Source organism: Anastrepha obliqua, chromosome 2, assembly GCF_027943255.1.
Source record: "Anastrepha obliqua isolate idAnaObli1 chromosome 2, idAnaObli1_1.0, whole genome shotgun sequence".
NCBI lineage: Eukaryota > Metazoa > Arthropoda > Insecta > Diptera > Tephritidae > Anastrepha > Anastrepha obliqua.
The window spans coordinates 6,084,843-6,109,987 of NC_072893.1; the positions used below are offsets into that span (position 1 = coordinate 6,084,843).

At 36.5% G+C, this 25,145-nt stretch overlaps 3 protein-coding genes across 7 annotated transcripts; 1 reads left to right on the forward strand and 2 right to left on the reverse strand.

Moving 5' to 3' along the window:
• Positions 1-334: 334 nt before the first annotated feature.
• LOC129236931 (mucin-5AC) lies at positions 335-16,933 on the reverse strand. Of its 3 annotated transcripts, none has more exons than XM_054871241.1 (5): positions 16,524-16,933; positions 5,341-5,744; positions 3,439-4,968; positions 3,159-3,356; positions 335-3,092 (listed from the first exon to the last, which is right to left on the reverse strand). In XM_054871241.1, exons 2-5 carry the CDS (start codon positions 5,566-5,568, stop codon positions 2,487-2,489), a joined length of 2,562 nt encoding a protein of 853 aa, XP_054727216.1. In that variant the 5' UTR covers positions 5,569-5,744; positions 16,524-16,933; the 3' UTR covers positions 335-2,486. The 3 variants fall into 3 exon arrangements, with proteins under 3 accessions (XP_054727216.1, XP_054727217.1, XP_054727215.1); XM_054871242.1 differs by lacking the exon at positions 16,524-16,933 and adding an exon at positions 13,664-13,961; XM_054871240.1 differs by lacking the exon at positions 16,524-16,933 and adding an exon at positions 10,206-10,355.
• On the forward strand, positions 10,534-20,790 carry LOC129236934 (negative elongation factor B). 3 transcript variants are annotated; one of them, XM_054871246.1, is made up of 5 exons: positions 10,534-10,586; positions 18,688-18,820; positions 18,874-18,972; positions 19,029-20,228; positions 20,311-20,790. In XM_054871246.1, exons 1-5 carry the CDS (start codon positions 10,549-10,551, stop codon positions 20,656-20,658), a joined length of 1,818 nt encoding a protein of 605 aa, XP_054727221.1. In that variant the 5' UTR covers positions 10,534-10,548; the 3' UTR covers positions 20,659-20,790. The 3 variants fall into 3 exon arrangements, with proteins under 3 accessions (XP_054727221.1, XP_054727223.1, XP_054727222.1); XM_054871248.1 differs by lacking the exon at positions 10,534-10,586 and adding an exon at positions 18,356-18,593 and having other exon boundaries at positions 18,670-18,820; XM_054871247.1 differs by lacking the exon at positions 10,534-10,586 and adding an exon at positions 18,356-18,593.
• LOC129236930 (protein HIRA homolog) lies at positions 20,677-24,823 on the reverse strand. The gene is made up of 10 exons (XM_054871239.1): positions 24,523-24,823; positions 24,164-24,429; positions 23,312-24,106; positions 22,905-23,257; positions 22,689-22,832; positions 22,242-22,615; positions 22,036-22,181; positions 21,601-21,965; positions 21,281-21,497; positions 20,677-21,098 (listed from the first exon to the last, which is right to left on the reverse strand). Exons 1-10 carry the CDS (start codon positions 24,557-24,559, stop codon positions 20,883-20,885), a joined length of 2,913 nt encoding a protein of 970 aa, XP_054727214.1. The 5' UTR covers positions 24,560-24,823; the 3' UTR covers positions 20,677-20,882.
• Positions 24,824-25,145: the final 322 nt, after the last annotated feature.

Consider the following 25,145-nt stretch of genomic DNA (forward strand, 5'->3'; position numbering starts at 1 on the left):
CCAACAAATTAGATTAGTAGGCCAACTATATGCTTCTAAACTACGAAAACACTATGCTAACATGTCTACAAAATGGAATTATTACTTTTTTCGTTTATTTTTTATGATAACACCCGGTTTCTGCGGATTTTATAAAATCTCTCGCGTTCGATTTATTTTCTTATTTTCAAGGTGGTTTGACATTTTCCCCTCTATCTGGGCGAATTGGGATGTGTGCGCTGCCTTTTTCATTTGTTTTAACTAATCTTCCCCTCGCTAATCAAGAAGTGGGTAATCGAAAATTGATGAATTACAGTGTTCACATAGTTCATTTCTTAAAGAATATATGCAAGTATGTTTTTGTTGTATGTAAGTATGTATTTAGATGATTGCTTATTCAATAATTTCTTTCAATATTACATAGGGTTCACAGTAAATTAAAACGTTCATTGTTGTTTTCCACTTTTTATTCGATACATAGTATTGCATTCTGCGAGCAGGCATTATTATAAAATAAAACTATTGGCATATACAGTGAAGGACACAACTGCTCACGAATATAAGAAATTTGCATTCCCATGTTATTTCATTCACATAACAACAACGGCAAGGTAATATTTTTCTAAACACACTTAAACTTTGCTAAAACGTGTGAATATTTCACTATTCATCATAATTAAGAGAAAGCTGCTTGGTCCAATGAAACTAGGATCAATTGAGTAGGATCAGATGGCGGCATATGAAAATGAATTAATAAAGAAGTGGGTGTACAGGACCACAACATATACCCAACGCTGAAATTTGGAAAAGGGACACTGGGGATGCTTTCGCAGAAATGAGAATAATCCCAAGTCTACATACTTCAACGTGGCCAGGGAAATATTGGAATAAGCCCGTTTTTATGCCGGATAATAGCCGAAATATACAGCGAAAATAACAAAAAAGTGTTTGTAGAAAATAATATTAGACAGCTCGAGTGTCTTTGAGCGATTTTAATAAGGCGATTTTTGCCGAAAGACCATTGATGACTATTTAATACAAATTTTTTAATTATGGGCGCGAGCCCTTTTGGCATGTCAAAGTTTACTCCCAAACATTTTTATTAGTTTTTTGTTGATGGTGTATGGACTTATTGGAGGCTTGTAACACAGCTGATATTTTTCTCATGTCCGGCCGGCATTTATTTTGCATAGATGAGTGAAGGTGGATATTTAAATAAAAATAAAACAGTTTCCCATAAATATTTTCCTTCACAGCTTCGATATTGGCGGTAATTTACGATTGAATATAACAAAGAGAAGAAGTTTGTTGGCTAGAATGTTGTACTTTTGCCAAAGCTGCCATAATTTCACATCGAACGTGATACTTTAAAAAATCGTGCAACACAGCGAGTCTGAATGAAACTCGAACAAGCTCTGTGCCAAAAAGGATCGAGGCAGGAGGAAAATATTGTGGCGGACTCAGCTCTTAAGACTTGTCCCTTGTGCACACTCTCCCACTTTTTTAATTTAGTCTTATGAATTAAATATGTTTATTTTTTTAACTTATTTATTGATTTTGCTAGTAAACTCATACACCTTTAAGTTTCTTTTTATGTATTCCATATGCGTTGGGACTAATAAAATATTTGCACATAAACAGAAATTTCTGTATTTTCGTGAACAGTTTTGCCTCTTAACTAAATTAAATACTTTAAAAATGCTATGAAATGCCAAACATTCTGGTTGTATAGCAAAGATTTACGAGTTTATTATATTATCTATAGATGTATATAGAAAAAATGTACAAAATACAAATATAGAGCAGAAAGGCATTTATATTTCTTTATACCTATTATCCTCGCCATAAACTTAATATTTCGCAAATAAACTTTAAAAAGTAATGTGCGTGTGCCCATTGTTATGAATTATGTAAGTATTTATACATATGTATGTGGTAGACAAGATAATATTTAAAAGTTTATAAATTAAGAATGAAATTAAACATAGTTGTAACCGGCAATATGCGCATAAAACTAAAACATATAGTAAATATATATAGACCCTCTCAAAGCTGTCGAAATTATTGCTCCCATGGCAGCGATAAAAAAGTGTTTCTTCCCTCATTTCGAAAATGGTGGTGTTTATTATGCACTGAATCTCATCACTAAAAAATATGTTTAAAAGAGTATTTTCTATTCTTTACCGCAACGACAACTTTAAAATGCTTAGCACAAATAAGGCCAAAAAGCACTTAAAAAATGTAGTCACACTTGCTCAACTAATTTAAAATGTTCATATTAACGTTACATACTAAATAGTTTAATAAGAGATGGGTCACGAGAGGCGCACAGTCAGCATTCAGTATTCCACTATTCGACTATATGCTATTTATATGCACTATATATGTTTATGTAGCAACGTAAAAGCAATTAATATCAGTGTATGTAAAATGCCTCAGAATCCCTACTGACAAAATAGCGTTTAAGTTACCCGCTGCTGCTTCAACCTCGGTCGACCTCCATTTGGTCAATTTTTACAAATGCCCATGCCAATAGTTGTCTTTACATTGTTAACGTTGCCATTACTGCCGATACTCCCAAAATTATTGTATTTTGTGGGACCAGCAGTCTTCAAGAGAATTATCTTCTGATTCATATTAGTTGTTGTATTGTGATGTTGCTGCATCAGTGCACTGTTAGTATGATTGATCAAATGTGACGCAGTATTCGTGACCGTGTGCAGAATATTGCTCTGGCTAGTGCCATTTGTGGCAATTAAATTCACTCCTAGACCCGATGTGGCTAATTTTTTTGTTAGGCTCACTGCCGCGCCCCCTAAATGATGGATCGGAGCTGGTGTTATGGTAACGGTGCTGGGGGCAAGTGCATTCATAGCAGCCGTTTGTGTGGTGGCAGCTAACGAAGAAGCCGGTACGATCGTTGTCACGCCGTTTTCATGTTGTATTGTATTATTGTTGTAGATTGCACGAATAGATGGTGTTGCTGTTGCTGTCGCTGTCGTCTTAATGTGAGCTCCCATAATGCTATTATTTGTACTACCCACCGATATTGTTGTAGGCTTGACTTGTGAAATTTTCAATGATTTTTTAGCTGAACCAACACGGCCACCAGTCTATAAAAATATTCAAATATATTAATCATTTCATTATGTAGTCTACAAAAGAGGTCGCTTTCATACCTTGCTTGCCGCCGATTGATGTTGGTAGTTCTGGTGCATTACACCAGAATTCGATGTTACCATTCGCGACATATTTTGCATATGTGGCGTTCTAGCTGCACTCTCATTGCATGCCAGCAACAAAGTCTGGTTTGGGCCCGTTGAGGAAAAGCCGGTTGACAGGCTTATGACCGGTTTCACATTACCAATATCCTCCCGCTAAATAGATAATTTCATTAATAAAATAACAAAAATGTAGAATCTTAAGGATTTCAAAAAAGCACGATAAATTCCAACTTACCAAGGGACTTGCTGATTTCCGATCTAGCAAATTTTCATCGAAACCCGAATCGGAAGAATTGTCGCTAAACTTGGGTGCCACCGTGGATGATGAACTAGCCGCGGAGTTAGCGCATGCCGATGTTGGTGGCGACCCGGCTGGGTTGTATTGCTTGCACTTTTGCCCATTTATCGTTGGCTTCGTTAGTATGTACGATTTTGGCACACTGCGAATTACTGGTTTCAACTCCTGCAAATCACCACCTTTAATCCGCTCAACAGCCGCTGGTGAGACTCGTCCAATCCCTGGCGTGGTGACACCTATTTTCTCCTGAGAATTCTTTAATATTTTTCCTGTCTTAATTTTATGTAAAAGTCTATTGCCACCAGTCAAATTTGTTGTTGACAAAGGCGGGGAAATTGTTGTAACTTTGGCTGTAGAATGTCGCGGCATGTGCGCACTCACAGATGTGGCACTAGAAGGGGAAATGCTCGATATGGCAGATATGTTTGTAGTGTTAATTGCTAGTGGTAGTGGTAGTGGTGTGGAAACTAGAGTAGATGAGCTGTTTCCATTTGATATTTCAGATGGATGTGGTACGGTCGGTGTTGTACTTTTGGGGTTGGTGGAATTAGTACTGTTTTTAATGATAACCGGAGCTGTTGTTATTGCTCCAAGAAACTCAGTCTTATTTGATGAATTTATTATGCTGTTATTGACAGCGAGATCCACTTGGGGAAAAGATTCAGACTGCCTTTTGAAAAACAAATGATGTTTCTTCAATACTGGAGTAGAATTCGTATTAATAACAGGCACCGGAGTGGGTAATGAAGTTTCGTAAATGCTATGCACTGCTGTTGATGGCGCTGATGTTTGCTCTACCGTTGGCCTTGTAGCGTTGATTGCCCTTTGAAGTCTTATTGAAGACTGATTTTGTGTTTTCACATTATCTTTAATCTCAACACCTTGAGGACATTGGTGTTCTGAGCAGGCCTTAAAGTTTTTCGTATCGAATAATATTGTTCCAGACAATTTTGGGCATAAAAGAATTAAGCCACAGCAAGACTTACGCTCTTGCCACTCTGATTCATCGAAGAATTGGGCGTGATCATTGAAAAGCTTCAACGTAGACCGATTTCTCTTTGGTGGCATACTTTTTCGTCGCTTACTGCCTGTCTTTAAAGGGTCCTTCCGACAATGAATGCTGTTCGTCCTTTTGCGAGAGGCCCGAGTTTGGGTTTGAAATTGCACAGATGAGCTATTGCTATGTGGGTTACTTTCCCTGACTTCGCAAGTTTCTCCAACCTCAGCAACATCTTCATAATCGCTATCCATAGTTTCAAGTGTGTTGTGTATCGAATGTAGCTCTCCACCAGTAGCTATTTTATGCTTATTTTTTTTATAAATTTTAGAATATTTCTCCGCTAATAGCGACTTGGAATTCTGTGTGCATCGACTTGTTAAATTGTTGCTTGTATTTTCTGCATCGTCCCGACTCTTCTTGTATTTCGATATGGACTTCGTTCCAGGGCCTGCCCGAGCGTCGACGACCTACCGTATAATAATAGAGAAAAAACAAAAACAGAAAAAAAAAATGTAATAAGTACACATATGTATAGTATGTCTGTGTGTGTGTATTTTAATAAAGTAATTGAATAAAACTTAGGTTAACCGGAGAAATAATTTAAATAAAATTTTTATTAAGCCGAAAATACGTAAGTATTTCAACTCACGTTTGTGAATTTGACAACTGAGTGACGTCGGTACAGAAAGTAAACAAACCTTATTTATTTTTTTATTATTGGCTTTCTACTTTCGCCTCTTTCCTACTTTCCTCTTTTCGTTCGTTCATTTTCAGTACTTACGTCACGGCTCTGGGATGGCGCAACTTATAATAATCCATTATTCTTGATTTCAACTTACATGTCCCCAATGTCGAGTACTGCCCACCGGAAGACGCTTAAAACGCTTCACTAACAACACGCATGCATTACAAATCTCGCCGTGGCGAGGATACTTTAGGTCGAAGCATTTCATGGAATCCTGCTCGTATTTGCGCGAATCAGTGAACCGCGAACTGCTGGACTTGGCACGACAAATACAACATCCTTCGGCCGAGCGATACACTCGGGGCTTGTGGAACGCGAACATCTTAAAGCGCCTCTGTTTTCTGCTTTCAGTTTTTCTCTTTTTCAATGGAAATTATTTCCAATTCACTTGTCTGAAATTCGTTTCCAGACTCTTCAAACAAATGGAACGTACTTTTCAAAGTTAGTTTCCAAAAAAGTTTACGCTTCTTTTAACTTGCATTTTCCTGGCAGATTTTCCTAGATAAAATAAATACAATAATGAATTTTTTATTTCTAAAATCATCTAATATAATAAAAATATATATTATATATATTACACAGATGATACATAAGCACGGGCTGCTCAATGCAACATTTTTGGTATTTATATAACCGTGCCTATATTTTAACTACACATTTTATATAACTTTTTAGTGGTAATATTGAATACTTTAAAGACAGTTGTATTTACTATATTTTGTTGAGGCTGATTGCATTATGGGGTTATATACAGTTAGATTTTTCAAAAAATCGATTTTGTTTTTATTATATCGTTCCGGTGAATATTTTCTAAATTACACGCAAATATGTATGAAAATACGTTTCAGAGTTCTTGAAAGTAGAAGGCAAACTTTAAACGAAAACTCGAAAATAGCTAAACCGATAAGTCTCAAATTTTAACACAAGCTTCTTAAATATATTTTTTAGAAATTAATCGAAACTTTTTTATCACCGATAAATACTTTTTTCATAAACAATTTAAAGCCGAAATTTTGGTCAAAAATCGATTTTTTTCTTTTTTACTTTTTAAGAAACCGCCTTTTCGTAAAAAAAAATTATTTTGGTTCTTCCTCCGATCAATTACTAGATTTAATATTACTTTAACGACATCCGTTTGGATTTTCAATTTCAGATGATCCAGTTCAGAGATATAGTGGTCACCGAAAACGAGTAGTAAGTTTTGATAAAAGCTCCTGGAGATCAGCTGTAGCTCCTTTTCAAATAAATATTTTTACTAATACTAAGTCTTAAAATACAGTTAAAAGATAACATAATATGTGTACAAATTTTCAGAATAAGTTTTCTCAGAAAAAATTCTGGAAAGTTCGCTTTCTTCGGCCTTTTAACTGTATATAACCCCTTATAAAAACGAATCCTATGTCGTGCCCATTCCGCAATTCTGTTATACAAAACTTTTTGAAGGACAATTAATGCGTCTTCAAAATGTGCCAAATGTTCTCTCTATTTAAATGTCTATAACTATGAGCATTGGAACGAACTATGATTTCCCTTTAATATAATTTCCGTTTATATAATTAATTTCTTACAGATTCGTTCCAACTCCTTCAAGGATTTCGTTATAGAAAAGAAAAAACATAGTTGATATGTAAAACTGTTCCTAAAATAAATATTAAACTAGCCAATTTTGATTTAATTCTGCCTACAGGATTGTGACCCTTAATTGTATAGGAACAATGCCTCCGCCTTGAAAGGAAGCAGGGGATAGATTTGGTTTTGACTTATAAAGCCTCATGCTATAATTTGCACCATGAAAGGTAAGACCGCACTAAACAGCGCGACCCTTGCTATTCAACTTCTACATCTCGAAACTTACTCAACAACCAGAGAGAGTTGCCCTCATTTCATATGAAGACGATTGTTCGATTGTTTGCCTTTGGTTCCAAAATGAATGACTATCTCTCCAGCTTTTCCCGCTTCTTCGCTCCAAGGAATTTCCTACTTCCCTACTAAATCCCTACTAAAAATCGAAGTCAACAACCATAATTGCTATTAAAGTCCAAAACCGCATCAAGGTTGTAGGTTGTCAAATCGCTAGCCAATAACACTTGGAACGGGGACAACGAAATGTTTAAATGGCGATATTTAAAGCAATTGGCCGGCCAATTCTGAATAATGCAGCGCGTATTTGGTCGCTTAGCACAGTGGATACGCAGTGAAGAAAGATCCAAACTTGACAAGCTATCATTAACCAATGCAGAGCTTTCAAAATTACTACTAAAACCGTCTTGCTCTTGCCGTATGAAAACATATGGGCTAGCATTGAATGCAGAGCTCGAAGAGTTTCGGAAAATGCGTTCGGTACTTTAAGCCAGAAATTTAGAATTTATTGCGTCATTCTTACAATTCTCTTACGGAATGTGTGAGTATTTGAAAATAATTCGCCTTGAGACAGTGTAAATGGCTGTGCAAACAGGTGCAGGGTAGTATAATACCGTACGATATGAGTAAACGATATGCGCAAAGGCACTCAAACAGGCGTGGTACAGAAAATAAACATTGTTATCTCGCAAAGTGAACAAAGTTCAAATTAACGGCAATTTATACCATTTTGAAACGCATACATGTTTCTAAAATTATATTTGTTAATCTGATTTTCGTGATAGCACCTGAAGTTCTGAAGACGAACTATTGCTATCTATAGTAACAGCACTTTTCGATGAAGAAAACAAAAGGTATGATAGTATAAACACATTCAACGACGTAGTGACAGAAAAATTTCTGTCTGCAAATGTTTAAAAGTGAGCTTCTTAAATATTTCCAAGCGGTAACGATATAGCAAACATTTTGTAAACACATACTTATATCTTCGTTTTAACTAGCAAAGTTCTAAATATAATTGCTTTACAAAATGAAAATGGGTTTACGAAATAAATTTTAGAAGAAAAATGGCAAATTTTGTAGTAAAATTTATAATGAAATTTTTTAAAATAAAATATGTGTTAGATCTGTAGCACTAAATTTCAACTCTGCTTATACCGGTAGTACCGCTTCTGTTCGAGTGCTCTCATGTACCGCCATAGTTTGCTACCGAATATCGTACCTAACCCGTACATCGTGACGCCCGTTTGCGCAGGTCTCAATGAATATTTGTTAAAATTTGTAGTGAGTGTCGCGTCGGGCGAATGATTACAAGTACAAAAGAGAAAAGTTACATGTATTTTGTTTCTGCTTTTGGTACACAAGAGTGAAAGTCGGCTGATGGAAATAGGCAAATTACTTTAACCCTTAACGGCCGAAAGGCCCCGCTGCGGGGACATAGTACTTATGCAATACAAAACGTAAGGCCTCAATACGGGGACATGAAAAGAATTCAGATTTCACTTCATTTATTTATCATCGCTGTAGTTTCTTTAGCAAACATTCCAACTTTGTACATCCCTGGTTTGTTGATCATATAATGTACAAATGTCATTAATGTACAAATGTTCTTGACACCACCGTAAGAAGATTTACCTTGGTTAACAAGTGCATTATTTTCCTCTTCACAAACAAGTAATTTCTCTTCCTTTGTTTATTTATTCGCAGCACTGACGTCAAGGCGAATTTGGAAAGCGCAATTTTGTATTCCATCTCGAACCGTCCAAAATCAAGGCATATCAATTCTTCTTCAATTCGCCTTTACTTTAGAAATGCCAGTAAAACGAAATGACGGATAGTTGTGTTGTGAATGCGCGTGAATCTAATTGTATCTATTAGTCATTCATTCCATTCCTCTATTCTCTTTCCATTCCATTTTCTAATTTGAAAAATATGGTTGTTGCTCGAATGCCATCACTTTAATTATACGCCTTAACTAAAATGTTTAAGCGCGAGAGAATAATCGCAAAACATATGGCAACACTTGTTTTCTCCCCCATTTATATTTATTCTTGTTTCCAACCTTATGAGGTGCGGAACTCGTTGTCTCTTTCTCTCTTTTGCCAAGCCATGACATCAAAAAATTGGCAATGACGTTTTTGTTGTTTGCTAGTAAATTAAAGCATTCAAATACACCTACAAAATACGGCCCCTTGTACAACCTTACAATATTTCTACTTTGCATTGAACCAGCCGGGAACCAGAAAATTTTATAGTACATACATACATATGTATATATCTCTTCCTACGCTTTTAGTATTTGATCAACCAGCTAAAACTAATTTGTTCAAATTTTACTTTTGAATATCCAGAATAATTAATTCGTTTCCGATTCCGCGATTTTTTATAAAATTAGTATATCGTTCACACATTTTCTCAAAATAGTTTCCTTCTACATACATACATATACTACTATGTAGATTCAATCATTCCCAGACTATGGTAGATCACTCACGGTGGTTGTTATATTCTCTTGTTGCTTTCTGTTTCGCGGTATATACACACACCAACGAAGTCATTAAATTGTGTATTTAGTGTAATTTTGCTCTTTTGTTGCCTGACTTTTTGTAACCGTCAGTGCTGAAGTTAAGACGTTTAATTTTAGTTACAATGCAATAACAATGTCTAATGCAAGATGTTAATAATACAAAATTAGCCAATAAAACGGTGCAATGCAGAATTGACACGTTAGGTTTACCGCTGAGAAAGGAAAAAAAGCTAGTTTTAATATAATACATAATCAAGTAGATATTAACGACCGAAAAACACGACTGAGGCGACGTAAATGTAGAAAATTACAACACAGCAAACATACAGCTTTGGTCATCTAATTGAAATACGGAAATATAATCTCAAAAGTAGGTTCAAATGACATCGCGAATTCTCAAGAAAAACTTGTTCAAGTTATAGTATATACATATGCACACCCGGTTAAGAACAAACATAGTTTTCTTTTATTTGGCATACTTGTCCATAGATCTACCAATAACGTACATATGTACATTAAGCGAAAGTCGAAAATTTTTCAGTTCAATGCAAAAACACATATTTTCTACGTACCAAATTATTTAATTACATACTGTTTATTAACTGTAATTAACGTCTTTGCTTTGAAAATTCTTTATACTTTTAAGGTATTACCACAAATTTCACTTAACAATCAAAACCAATATTTTTCAAGCCAGCACTGAAATTTATGCCTATAAAACTCCAAGCACAAATATAAACTGAGTCTGCTAGCTAATCTGCCTCTATACACAAGTCTACTTCTGCTTCGGCACGTTCGTATGTCCAGTCACTCGCCACTCGCTACTCGCTATTCGCCATTTTACTACCTCTATCTCACACTGTTGTGAGTTGATGAAATATGAAATACACAAAATTTGAAACTGAACAAAGAGGAATGTGTGACTGGAAAGCAAGAAAAAGAATAAAAGAAATGTGAGTATACACTTACCCACACACGTGCAAGCGTACTACATACCTCCACGCGACCCAGGTAAGTGCATGCAAACATCCGTAAACAGAGTAAAAAGGAAAACAAAAATTAATCGGCTATACACTTCCATACATACGTACATATGTATGTATAGACAAAACAATGAAAACTCGAAGTAAAACAAAAATTATGTATTAGCGAAGTCGTAAGAAAACTGACAATTTTGCCAATCTTGTATTTGTGATGAGGATGGATGCATATTTAAATTAAGGTGCTTTTTTTTATTTGAATTACAACCGAAATACTACCATACATACTTATAGCAGTGTATAAGGTTACTTATATAGTGAGTTGGCATCATTGTCAATGCAAGTGAAAACATGCGCGGCTAAAACTCAATTTTATGTATCGCATACAAATAAAGGTAAAATTAAATACGACTCGTAAGAATCGTGAGAGAAGAAACCTAAACAAGTATACTATACTCATGGTCTTCTCATATACATTTTTATCTTCTGCCTTTTTACACTATTCGCATTTTCCTTTATCAAACTCGTTATGTTCGCGCTTTTCATTTATTGGCCAAGGCAAATGAAGAGCTACGAATGTACAGTAAAGCAAATAGCAAAGAGAGACAACGATACACACAGGAGAGGAACTGATAAGCAGCTGTTCAGTGAGGTAGCGAAAAAATGGAAAATAATAAACATAACAAAAACACAACAGTAAAAAATATGCACCGCAAAATCACAATGTAACACGATCATCATTCTTACCGCAAAGTAAGGCCGTGATTATGTTGATTAAAATTTGTTCTATAAAACTGAAATATAGTTTGAGCATTGTTTCTCTTTTCTATTGACAACACTAATGGAAATACGCATACATACCAAAGAACGTATATTTATAGAGAAGCTTCAGTCCAAGTATCAACGTTCTCTGTATGTATTAGTCACAAAATACGGTAAAAATGGATAACGAAATATATGTACATCATTACACGCATCAGAGAACGTTAATGATCTCTGCACGCATGGTAAACGAATATGAGAAATTGGCATAATGGCATAACATTATTGAAACATTATCGGGGTTTAAAACCCGTAGACGCGCTAGTTCACGATATTTACTTTGCTGTCTTTTATTTATGATGCAATCTTCACAAATTTTTTTGTATGGCAATACCACAACACTGCGTCTGTCGGCCTGACAGATTGTGTTCGCAGTGAGAGTCGGTGAACTGTTTCTCTTAGTGTTCGGTGCAACTATTGCATGGTGTTCTCCAAACAAAATTTCAGCATAACCACGGCCCAAATCGCGGACCAATACAAACGCAATAGTCATAGAATTCTGAACACACCAATACGTTTGTGTGTACGTGACGGCAAAGTTGTACCAAAACTCTACTCGTCGTTTGCCATTCACAACTTCACCTCTTCCAACTGCCGTTTAAAATCGAGCTCTGGGCGCTCAAGGATGATGGACATCTATGCACGCACACATACGCACAAATGCACATGGCCAAAGAGCATTTCTATAGCACGATTTTTTGTAACATAGGAAACTTGCACAAAAGCCTTGCAATCGATGAAGGTTTCGTTGCGAAAAGTGAACAAAAGCGAAACTTGCGATGACGCAAAAACAAGATATGCTTTTGGCCATAGTTATGCTGAAATTTTGTTTGGCCAACAATTGCAATTGTTGTTGCACCGAACATGAAAAGAAAGAGAGTTCGACGACACAGCGAAAAGAATTTGTCCGGCCAAACAGACGTAAAATGTGATGTTGCCATACTTTATTATTAAACCAAAACGCAATTAAATAAACATCATGGTCTAGCGTGTTACGTCTTTTCTTATAAAACCTCTGTGATCTTCTGGCCAATTTATTAAATTTTTTGTACATTCGTTTACCGTGCGTAGATAGTAAATATAAGTTAACACAGGTAAACACCCATCCGGTCAAAATACAAACTAACACGGGTAAACACTCACCCGGCCAAAATACCTTTCCCAACGATTTCGCTGACAACGCATCTACAGCTTTGCGCGTGGAGACAAATAACAACTTCACGTATACCAATAATGCTGATTGAATATTTTCAGTCTTGCTCGTGACAACAACAAAACGAGCACAACATAATAAACGGAAATATTGCAGCAGAAGTCACGCGGCTAATAACGTGCAGTAACTAGTGTTAGTGGTAGAAGTGCAGGTATTTAGACGCTAACGTCGCCTTCATGTAAATCAGTTGTAACAACTCTTCCGCTGAGACCGGCTGCCCTTGTACTAACAAGGGAAATAAAATAAACATAACTATAAACCCGTGTTTAACTGACCCTTATAAAGGGGATAAATTTAAGCGATCGTATCAAAGTGTATTGATCGCAAACTTATACGTACTTGAATTAGTATTGCCAATAGGAAAGAAAGACAATTCTATAACTAGATTTCAGCTTACCAGAATGCAACTCTGCAACAAACTCAGTATAACCACCCCAGAACAAAGCAGAGACATTTCGTGTTCGCCGAACAATACTAGCATAACCATGGCCTTAGTAGTTATTCTACGAAACGCGTTATCAATTTTCTCTTTTGGACGTACACATGCTTGTTTTCCCTTCTATGTTTATTACGCGGGTATCACCTTAACATTTATTTTATTTGCCTATTTATTTAAGCTGCAACTTTCTAAGAATTTCATAGTATATAGCTAGTTGACACTTATTTTGTGATCAGTGACTTATGATTTTATTGCCATCTCAAATATGCACGCCATTCATAATTCTTACATTTTTCGAATAAGATACATGGTACGTAGTATGTATGTCTGTTTGTATATACGATTAATAGTAAATTATACGCGATTCGGTATTTTAATGTGCTTTTGTTACATTGCATCCGCATACATAAATATGTGCACTACAACGTATTAAGGAGTATATTAATATATAAGGTTTGGGTAACTTCATTTTATTTAAAAATATTATTTGACACCATTCCAAATAGGAAATATTTCAAAAACAATGCCCCTCTAGGTATACATTTTGTGATATATATTATATACACACATACTTACATATACATGTACATAAAACATTATCCACAATCCCATTGAAGTGACAGTCCTTGGCAGTATATAAATTTGGGACGTTTCAGTAATGTAGCCTCAACTGTTGTGGAAACCGACTATTGATTAGTCGATAACACAGTTTGTTGATATTCATGTTCTCTTTTCACTTTTCATCCTTTTAAGCTGCCCACCATTAACGTTCTCTGCTACCCATATACTCCCAACCCTGCATTTTGTTTTCATTACGCCATGCACACTCGCTTAGCTTTGATATTTGGTATTCTTTGCGCACTTCATTCCGTTGCACTTCTGCCGGACAACGTTAACATATTGTAATAAAGAAAATGTATTCAGTGCTGTCACCTTTTGATTCCAGAAATCATGGAAAAAAAACGTTTTACCAAACTAAAAGCTACTTCACTTTTTATAACCGAGATAGTAAACAATTTGCATCACCTCGTATTTTATAATTGTCGCAACAATTTTATCTTTTTAATCCGTTTTTTATCTGAAGAAATGCATTTACTGAAGGAAATGGTAAACGGTTACGAATTTTGCTTTTAAAGTATTCACATTTTCAAACAAGACCAACATATTTTGAAGTACACCCGGTGTATATCTTTCTATTAAATTAATATTTCTCCACCCACGGTAAGGTCGAAATATTTCAAATAATTTATTGTTTTGAACTGTCAATGAGAAATTCATGTACACTGCATTTTGCCTCAGAAAAAAATCACTAGGCCCTAAACCATTTTGTGGCGTTTTAATTCTCAAAAAGCACCAAATATAGTGTTTAAAGCACTAAATTGGCAACTATGAGTGATATAACACCCATTCTCTCCAATGTTGGTATAATCAACGTTCTCCGCTTTTACTCGTTTCCCTTTCTAATGCCGCTTTTCGCTCTCGTTTTTGTTGATATTCCGCGGTGCCTTTTTCTCTGCCTTTTTGCATTAGCTTTTGATATCATTTTTACACATTCCGCTCTACCGTAATTAGTTCTGCTTACTTTTGTTTTGTCATTCCCCCATTCATTTTTATCACTCGTTATACATTATAAGAATCGTGCCATTCTCTACAACAGAAATGCAAAAACTGTACTTTGCGATGCTTTGATTGAGTATTGCGCACAACGCGAGGTGAAACAAACACTGAGCTTTGCAGCAATGTATAGTTCGTTTGAGTTCGTTTGTTGGGGGTTGTCCGATTGTGTTTTGTTGTGATATTATTGTTGTTAGCCGTTAGCCTCAGCAATTTACGCACATATCCAGAGAACATTCTCTGCATATGAGACAAGTGGAATAAGAGAAGAAAAAATGCAGATATGTCAAGTGCAAGACTAAAAGTAGTTGGAGGCGTTGGTATAGCACTTCGAAAGAACAAAACTATGAGCATGTAGTCCACTCTATATTCAGACCATTTCTTGCTAACTAATTTTAATATAGTAGCAGTGGTCTCAGGAAGGACAGCAACTAATGTAATTTGTAATGAAAACTTTTGATATCTTTTTCAATGTACACTTGTCAATAAAGGATACAAATACACATTTCCACTTTAACTTCTTAAGTATAACAGTAAACCACACCTGTTCGCCCTGTAGAAGATATTTCATTATTTCTTCACGCTGAACGATCATTGTTCTGTGAGATTGCCACCTTTAAAATGCAATTTAAAATACTTTTCAACATAAATTACAAGAGTGCATGAATAATTAATAGCAATATGTTCATCGAGCTGGAGCATCTGCAAAGGGTAGTTTATCTCTCTAGGGTTAAGAATAGGGGGGCCGTCAAGACGCATTAAGTTACGCTGTGACATTACGTATGTATATGCAAAGTTTCTGTTTGTAATCATATTAAATGTACATTTAAGTTTTTTTAAAATGTAACTTAAATACAAAATTTTACAGATTTTCGTAGAAAAAAAAATAATACACGAAATAGTTGTGAACCACTCGATGTTAGTACACATAAACATATGTATGTATATAATCATATATGTATATATATATATTTATATATATATATATTATATATATATATTTATATATGCATGTATTTGTTTGAAATATAATCAAAACTAAAAAATGTGTGTGAGTGCAAAACAAAACTTGTATTGAGTATAAACAACAAAATACAAGCCAACAAACGAGTTAGTTGGCAGGAAGCATATAGCACAACGTATAACAAAAAAAGTTCGTAAGTTGCTTCATCGGCAACTAGTATTGATCCAATAAAAATAATATGCAACTGAATAAAAAAGTAAGCCGAAATTCGTATTTAAATACATATGTACATTTGGGAATCTCATATTAACATCTACTGATATACTAAAACTAAACTTAGAGCCGGCTGTTAGAAACAAATAATGGAGCCGTAAAATAATGATGCACACAATGAAAACGGAGAACTGTTGACTGGTAGTTTAAAGGCATCAAAATAAAAACCAAATCACGTTTGTATGTATGCGCGTTGAGAACGCAACCAACTAGTTGGTACATACGCAAATAAAAAGGTGTGCTGTCGTCCCGTATTCTCCCACTGTTTTCGTAAAATGTACGAATGTCAGTTTATTAAAAGTTAAGTCTGCATATTTGTTGAATTAAATGTTCATGAGGCTTGCATTTTCGTAGTTTCAAAAAGGAATCGAACTACAGCTAATCTAATAAAAGTAGTCAGTAACGAAACCTTGATCAACGTTTGTATACGAAAGAAGTGAAACACAAATCAGTAAATATTAATATGTGTATCTATGTATGCCGTACATACACACATACATTACTAAGCATAACAATAAAGATTTCTAAAAGTAGAGAAGTTTATGTTCCCTGAGAAATACGAAGAATATACACATATATACATACCTAGAAAATAATGCGTATACATGTTTGGGTCGCCAACATCGCCCCACCAAATTATATTTTTTTATTGTAGAGATGAATTATGGCCGGGCTTTAATACCATAAGGCTAGGATAAACACAACTTAAAAACGTTTGTGTAGTGTATTATTGTATTCTTCATATACATATATAATCACAGCTGTAACACAAAAATTAGATCCTTTTTCTACTTGGATTTTATGTTTATGTTAATGTTTAAAATGCCGCAATTTTTCGGTTTATTTAATTCACTCACTGTCAATAAAACATTGAAAATTCACTTTTCGTCACTAAAATTTAAAAATTACATTCACAAATTTCACGCGCGTTAAATAATAGAAACTATTCACGTTGAAATTCAGTATGGAATTAATTTAAAAAATGCCTGCGCACGCAAATGTACTCTTCTACCAAGAGAATGTCATTCTTTCTTCACGTTAGTGATGGGCGAGTCGCGAGATGTTTTAGTCGATTGCATCAATTGTTCAAACATATCAATGAATGACAGCAAGGCGCATTATTCAAGGTGGTGCCCTTAGACCTATACCAATATTTTGTACGTTTGATTGTCAAAGAAAAGTATTGACAAAGTAAAGAACAAAAAATGAACTCGTCTTGTTTCACTCTGGGCTGACAGCCACATGGACACATCGAAAGAAAAAACATAAATCAGCTGATTTACCGATACCACCTTCAATAGATTCGCCTTGAATGATAGAGAATGATATTGTGCCTTCCGGATTCGCTGTGTCGTAAGAGTCGATGAATAAACAAATAAAAGGACGGAAATTACTTGTGTGGGAAGAAGAAGAGTAGGCGAAAGCAATGAAAACAACCAAACACAAGAAATTATACGTACACGCCCACACTGCCTTGCCACGGAATCTTAGGCATTTGGGAGTATTTTTATAATTCGTGCTTTCGCAATTTATTACGCGGCACTTCGTTTTCATTAGTTTGTTTAATTTAAATCTCACAAATCACAATATTACCAAGCCTTTCACCGAGTTTTCACTAAAATGTAATTTCTCTTCCTTTCGTTTGTTTTGTTCGTTTGTTGTGTGTTGCAGAGGAGCATAACATCAGGCTTGTAAAATCGGGAAAAATAAATTCTGAGAAAGCGCCACCTTCAGTATTCAATTCGCCTTGGAAGGTGGCAGTACTTTACTTACATTGTCATGTTATGTTAAAAGCACTTCGGAAATATCGCCAACTAAGCTAATAGCGGCGCCGTAGCCGAATGGCTTGGTGCGTAACTACCATTCGGAATGCACAGAGAGAACGTAGGTTCGAATCTCGATACAACACCAATATTAAGAAAAACATTTTTCTAATAGCGGTCGCCCCACGGCAGGCAATGGCAAGCCTCCGAGTGTATTTCTGCCATGAAAAAGCTCCTCATAAAAAATATCTGCCTTTCGGATTCGGCTTGAAACTGTAGGTCCCTCCATTTGTGGAACAACATCAAGACGCACACCACAAATAGGAGGAGGAGCTCGGCCAAACACCCAAAAAACGGTGTATGCGCCAATTATATATAATATATACAAGCTAATAGTTGTGCCTGCGCTCTTGACTGTTTGAAAGCATTGTTTGATTTATACGATAAAGAGGAAAGAAGGAGACTGATATTCTGGTTTGTATAGAAGGGATATATATGCAAATTTTTGGAAAACTAAAATTATCAAAAACGCTTCCAATGTGAGCGTCACAAAATATACGATTTCTTTATAGATGATGACAATATATGTCTTAAAATTTCCTCACGTGAATTGCCAACTGCAATCAATTTTCTGTCTCGATTGGCATTTTCATAGAAATTGACCATTGAATTTAATTAAAAATTTTTTGTCGAGATGCCTAGTTGTGAAGCAATCTTCAATAACAATGGTAGCACCACATTTTACGTCTGTTTGGCAGCACAAACTTTTATTCGCCGTGAGAGTGGGCGAACTGTCTCTCTCTTCATCTTCGGTGCAACAACAAAATCATCTATGACAACAATTACACGGTGTTTGACAAACAAAATATCAGCGTAACGACGGCCTTATACAGTGAGTTTTTGTATCATGCAAATAAAATAAATAAATGTTGAACCTCAGATGTTTCTAAATTCACGCACAAATTAAGAAATTTTATCTATTAAAGCGTATTAAAAATGTCAGTGCCACCGAAGTTTGCAGGCACTGGACTAGAGGAAGTGAATATTCCAGGACAGGCATACCTCAGGGAGGCGCTCACATCATGCACCGATCCTCTGAAGGCGATTGAAAGTTTTCAGGTATGTGTGTATGTATGTGATATTAATATCACATAAAGCTCTTTGTATTTTAGCTGGAAAATGGGGTACTGTTGCCGTCTTTGCGCCCGATGTTGCCGTTGCTGGACTTGCATGGCGTGCGTCGCTTAGACTTTCATACATCGCTTATGGAGGTAAATGCAGTGTTAATTTTGACAATGATTTTCAGACGAAATGTTTTAATTCACAGGAGTTGCGTGAAAAGCTAATTGCACACATAAACGAGTTAGGTCAGAAAGACCCACGGGAACGTGATAAAAAACTGAAGGAACTACTGGTAAAAAGCTTTCCAGTTGTTCGAGTTAAAGCGCTTCGACCAGTAGTTATGGCCATTTTACGCAATACTCAACACATTGATGACAAATATTTGCGTATTTTGGTACGCGATCGAGAGTTGTATTCGGATACTGATACGGAAGTGAAAAGACAAATTTGGCGCGATAATCAGTCGCTGTTTGGTGACGAAGTTTCACCACTTTTATCGCAGTACATCCGTGAAAAAGAGCATGTGCTATTCGATCATACAAATCTAAACAACCTCTTTTTCCATCCATCACCAAAAGTGCGGCGTCAGGGAGAGGTGGTTCAAAAGTTGGCGAATATGATAGGTCAAAGTGTCAAGCTGTACGACATGGTGTTGCAGTTTTTACGTACTCTATTTTTGCGCACCCGCAACGTTCACTATTGTACACTTCGCGCCGAATTGTTGATGGCGTTGCACGATTTGGAAGTGCAGGAAATCATTTCAGTAGATCCATGTCATAAATTTACTTGGTGTTTGGATGCTTGTATTCGTGAAAAGAATGTAGACATAAAAAGATCTCGTGAACTGCAGGGATTTCTAGATAACATAAAGCGTGGGCAAGAACAAGTTTTAGGTGATTTATCTATGACTTTATGCGACCCATACGCTATAAATTTCCTGGCTACATCAGCAATAAAGATTTTACAACATTTGATCAACAACGAGGGACTACCTCGAGATAATACCATTCTAATTTTATTATTACGTATGCTCGCGTTGGGCTTGAGTGCGTGGGTGATGATCGATTCGCAAGATTTTAAAGAACCAAAACTTGACTGCCAGGTTGTAACGAAATTTCTGCCGGCCCTAATGTCACTTATGGTGGACGATCAATGTCGCAGTTTGCATTCGAAGCTACCTCCAGACGAACGCGAATCAGCGCTTTGTACGATTGAGCACTCTGGACCAGCACCAGATGCTGTTGAGGCATATATCCAGGAAAGCTCAGTTGCCAGTATATTGGCCATGTACTATACCTTACACACGGCGCGTTTAAAGGATCGAGTTGGAGTATTACGTGTTTTGGCGATATTGTCGGCTTGCAAGGACGATCGCGCATACGAGGATCCATTTCTACATTCACTTGTAAGTAAATGATTCACATACATGCATATACCTAAATAGTAGGCACTCATGGCACTGTATTAAAATTAATTTACCTTTATAGATCGCTTTGCTAATTCCAATGGCAGATGAATTTTCAACTGAAGATTTTTGTACTACACTCTTCGATGAGTTCCTTTTCGCCGGGCTAACTCGTGATAATGTCACGAGGCATATGCTAAAGTTACTGTGGTATGTGCACAATAAATTGCCGCCGGGGAGATTGGCCACTCTTATGAAGGCTATACAACCCACAACTGGCCACAACGAGACAGTTCACAAATTGTATGAGACACTGCAGGAACGAATCGGCGCGACTATACATGAAGGTCCCATGCCAGAGCAACAAGAAATAGATTTTGATTCACCACTAAAAAGCGTACCCACTCCTGGTCCAGCGTATATGCAGTAGTGAATACAAAATGAGAAAAACAGATATAATGCGCATTTATTGTTTGCGTTTGTATTCCCTTTTATATTATAAATATTTTTAAAAACCTACATACAATAAAACTGTGTACACGACATATTCGTGGAAAAGCAATTTTAGCATGATTTTAAGTTTGGCAGTCGTTTCTTTTTTACTTTACTTTACTTGTATTAACAGTTACATATACAAAACAGGCATTGTAATGGCTATACTAATTCACTTTCGCCTTCTGATTTCGCTACAGATGCCTTTGCTTCCGCATTCGTATGCACCGTCGTCATATCGGTGTCCATGTTAACGTTGGAATCTGCTTTGGAGCAAAACGCAAAGAGCTCATGGTATTCCATATACAAACGCTGCCATTTTGCGTGTGTTTTAAGTATATTGAGTACGTTCGCCAGTAATTGATGCTTTGGCACAGTCTGTTGGAATAAAAATACAAATAAATAGAAATTTATGTATACATATTACATGATAATCGGGCAGGTGCTGTAATACACTTCAGAGTAAATTTCGTAATTGTATTTTTCTGGTTATTGCATTGAACTTCACTCAGAAGTGAATTATGGAACTTGTCCGATTGCTTTAAGGAATTGAATATTACCAGTATTTTGTGTTCTGGACTGATTTTAGGTGCTGATGGACCAAGTAAATCATCCAATAGTAACCTTAAACGTTGTTCGGTGCCGCTTAGAGCCAGCTGATAAGCATACATATTGTACCAGAATAGTAACTCTTCTGCGGAGTTTATGGTTTCTGCCAGCATAATCTGATTCTCTATAAAGCTTAATTTAGCGCTTGATTGCCAGTCATGCATATTCCTGAAAGCAAACATATTAAAAAAGCGCGACATGTTAATAAGATTAACCACTCAGTGTTGCATATTTTCTTGAGCTCATTATTCTATTATGGCTCAAATCTTACATGTCCACCGATGTGCTCATCGCAGCGAATGTATTAGATGCGGCTTGTGTGGAGATCAGGGGATAAGAGAAATAGTTTTTCTGAAAGTCCTTGGGAATTGTTGTTTGAAGCCCATGTCGTATTAAGGGATCCTTATTATTGAGCACAAGCCATGATTGCAGTTGCGCGGAATATGAATATGCATTGCCATTGGCAAATAGGAGCATAGGTATGCCATCTTCCGTTATATTGAATTGTACAACTGGGCCGAGTTTTCCGCCAATTTCGTTACAAGTTGTAGCTAAAAAAATGCGTCGTTCCTCAATATGCCAAATGCGCAAAGTGCCACAATCTGCCACCACGCCTACCAAACGACCACTGGGACACTTTGGGAGATATGAAAAATTACTCGAATTTCGTATCACAGAAAATGTACATTTCACAAGCTTTACTTACAAATGCACACTGTACGGCAGCTGTACTTATACTTATGACTGGCATTTTAGCTCTGCCTGTATTCATATCCAATAAGCGCAGTGTACCATCCAAACTACACAACATAACGCATTTATGGCAAAAATTCAAATTAACAATTGGTGAACCTGGAAGCGAAAACAAGTTGATCATTTTCTATAATTTCAAGGAATATAACTCAAACGCACCTACTAATATTTCCCAAAGTTTTTCTATTTGAGCTGGCTTTTGTATGTTATAACCAGTCACCTTGGCTAAAAACCCACTACCAGTACTTAAATACCCATTGTGAACATGAACTCTGTGATCTAGAGCAGTTTTCTGGAATTCACACTTTGTGTTTTGGTTAATAACCAACTTGGGACCAGTAGTAGAGGCTTGATATGGCTTAAGAACTGCAAGTAACGGATCAGTTACTGATATCGCAGATCCCGTAGTAGTGTTTTTAGATGATTTTGGAGTGACGATAAACGGAAATGACTTTACAGAACTGTTGTCTTCTTTTCGTGGCTGTAGTTTGGCAGCAGATGTTGTAGTTTTTATAAGTCGAGCATCTAAGCAACTAGAAATGAGGTTACATAAATGAGCGGTAAGTCGATAATAATGAAATTTGTTTTATTAAAATATGCTCATACATCTCTTGTGCCTCAGTTATCATCGGTTTTTCAAATGCGATCGTTTCTGCTGAATTTACTTCCGAAGTTTCGGTTGCTGCGGATATAGTTGGTGATGCGGCGGTAGGAGGATGCGAAACTATGCTCAGTGTGCTCTTCGACTCACTTGAAAATATTTGATTTTTAAATATGTTGACCAAAACTTGACAAACTCATTTTAATAAAAATTATTCTTACCACACATCCTCATTAGGCGCCACAAAGACCGGCGTAATCCTCCGTTTTCCGTCAGCAGTTCTCGTTTCTGTTTGTTTTCTAAATGCGTTAATATGGGTTTTCTCTTCGTTTCCCTTTAAATACAAAGTGGCAGCTGCCGTGTCGAGGTGTCCGTTTGATTCCCCTGCAGACACCGTTGGCTGAGCTGCGAAAGGTTTAAGGCTGGTTGTGCTTGATGTGGGTAGTGTTGGCGCCTTAGGCTTCTCATATGCATCTGCCAGCAGTTCGGGGTTTTCAATTAGTATGTCAGCGGCACCGCCGGATCCATTTTCGAGAGTTACACTTTTTCCATACGTTTTTTGGAACAATGAATTCTACTGATTGAATTATTAAAAGTATAAACTATTCGAAAACAACACCTCACAAACCTTTTCTTCGTCCGACACTGGAGTTCCCAGTTCGCTTTCAGAGAATTGCAAGCAAGCAACTGTTCCATCGCCACTACATGCCATCAGAATGCATTTAGATGGACCCCAAGAAAGGTCCAAAATACTGTCACGAAATAGATCGTGTATAACAACCAACGGGCGATTTAAAGCTGTCATCCAAACTGATAAAGATCGATCCCTTGAGCCCATCGCCATACAACAATACTGTAGTTTCCTATCTGCGTTAGATGCTTGGCGTGTCAGGACCGTGTCATGGAAGCGTACACATGTTACAGCTTTTCTGTGTCCTACAAAGTCTTTGTCACACTTCCACCCCTCTCGTTCTATAATACGTGCCGTTGGGCCCCCACCATTCATAGCATGAGCTGACACTAGGTATAGACCGTCTGGCGACCAAGATAAACGTAGTATATGTGTTGTACCTCCGCACCCTTTGAAAGGCTCAGTGATAGTGCTGCTACAACTCCAATCGCTCGTCTTCCACATTTTGACACTTCGATCATCACTTTGGGATGCCAAAAACTTGCCCAAGGGATCCCATGCCACTCCTTTGACCAGCCCAGAATGTCCCCGCAATGTGGTGACCATATTGGGGAAAGCTTGCACATCCCAGATTATAATAGTATTGTCAATACTGCAACTGGCTAGCCAACGTTCATTTGGCGACCATGCAAGGTCTAGTACATCTCCAGAGTGTCCCCGAAGAGTGGCTGCACATTTCCACGATTCGGCATTTTTTTGAAGACCACCCGTACCAAAAACTCCACTTGGTCCCTATATGATTAGAATTTCCATTAAATAATTTAACAAAATACTTTGCTTTTACAGTACCTTCGACATTCTCCAAATCATAACTAATTTATCATCCGATCCCGATGCTAACATTTGCCCATTGGGTGACCAACGCACGCAATTTACACAAGCTAAATGGTTGTCCAATTGGCACAGCATCTTCGGTATACTTTCATCCTGCTCTACTTTTTCTGATAACACCGGGAGTAGGTTCCATATTACTACCCGACCGGAATCCAAGCCTTGACCACCAGTTGCAAATTTAAGACATTCCTGGTGCACATCCACCGAAAAGATTGGCTTATCTTTATCAATAATGAGAATAATTTTCAGCATAGATATTATTCAAATTTCATCTCGATCAGTAACCATGTGGTCGCGGGAACAAAAGTACTTACCATCATGATGCACCCAACTTGGTTTTAAAAGTTTCATTAATGCCGATAGGTTTTCTTTAAATGGTCTAAGTTTACTTAGTTTTTGTTTAGTTTGGTATTTTTGTTTAATAGTAATAAATATGTACTTTGTCTACTCGCGTCGTGCTTATCTCTGCTCTTTCATTGCTAATTTTGATAATCTCTTCTTTGGCTATTCTATTTCCCCCTCTTTATTTATTGCCGGTCTTGACTTTTCCTCTGTTATCAATTACTTTTACACGACTTTCGTACGCGTATTTTCCAGAGAACGTTAATGGTATACCATTGATATATGGTATATGGTTTACCATTAACGTTCTCTGTGTATAGGGTTGACGGATTCTCTGAATTTTTTTTTATGTGCCTTGGGAACCAAGGCTCTATCTACCATAAATGTCATATTTTAAAATATCAAAGAGAATATCAAAATTATGTGTTATAAGTAAATTAAGTTTTCCACATCTAACTAAAAATCCGTAATATTGCTTTTGCTTTATATTTAATTATATTTTATTCGTGTATAACAATTTTTATTTTTTGTTTACATTTTCTAGTTTGTTGCTTTTGCCGTGTAATTCTGCCTATTAACAGCTGATTGAAGCTGT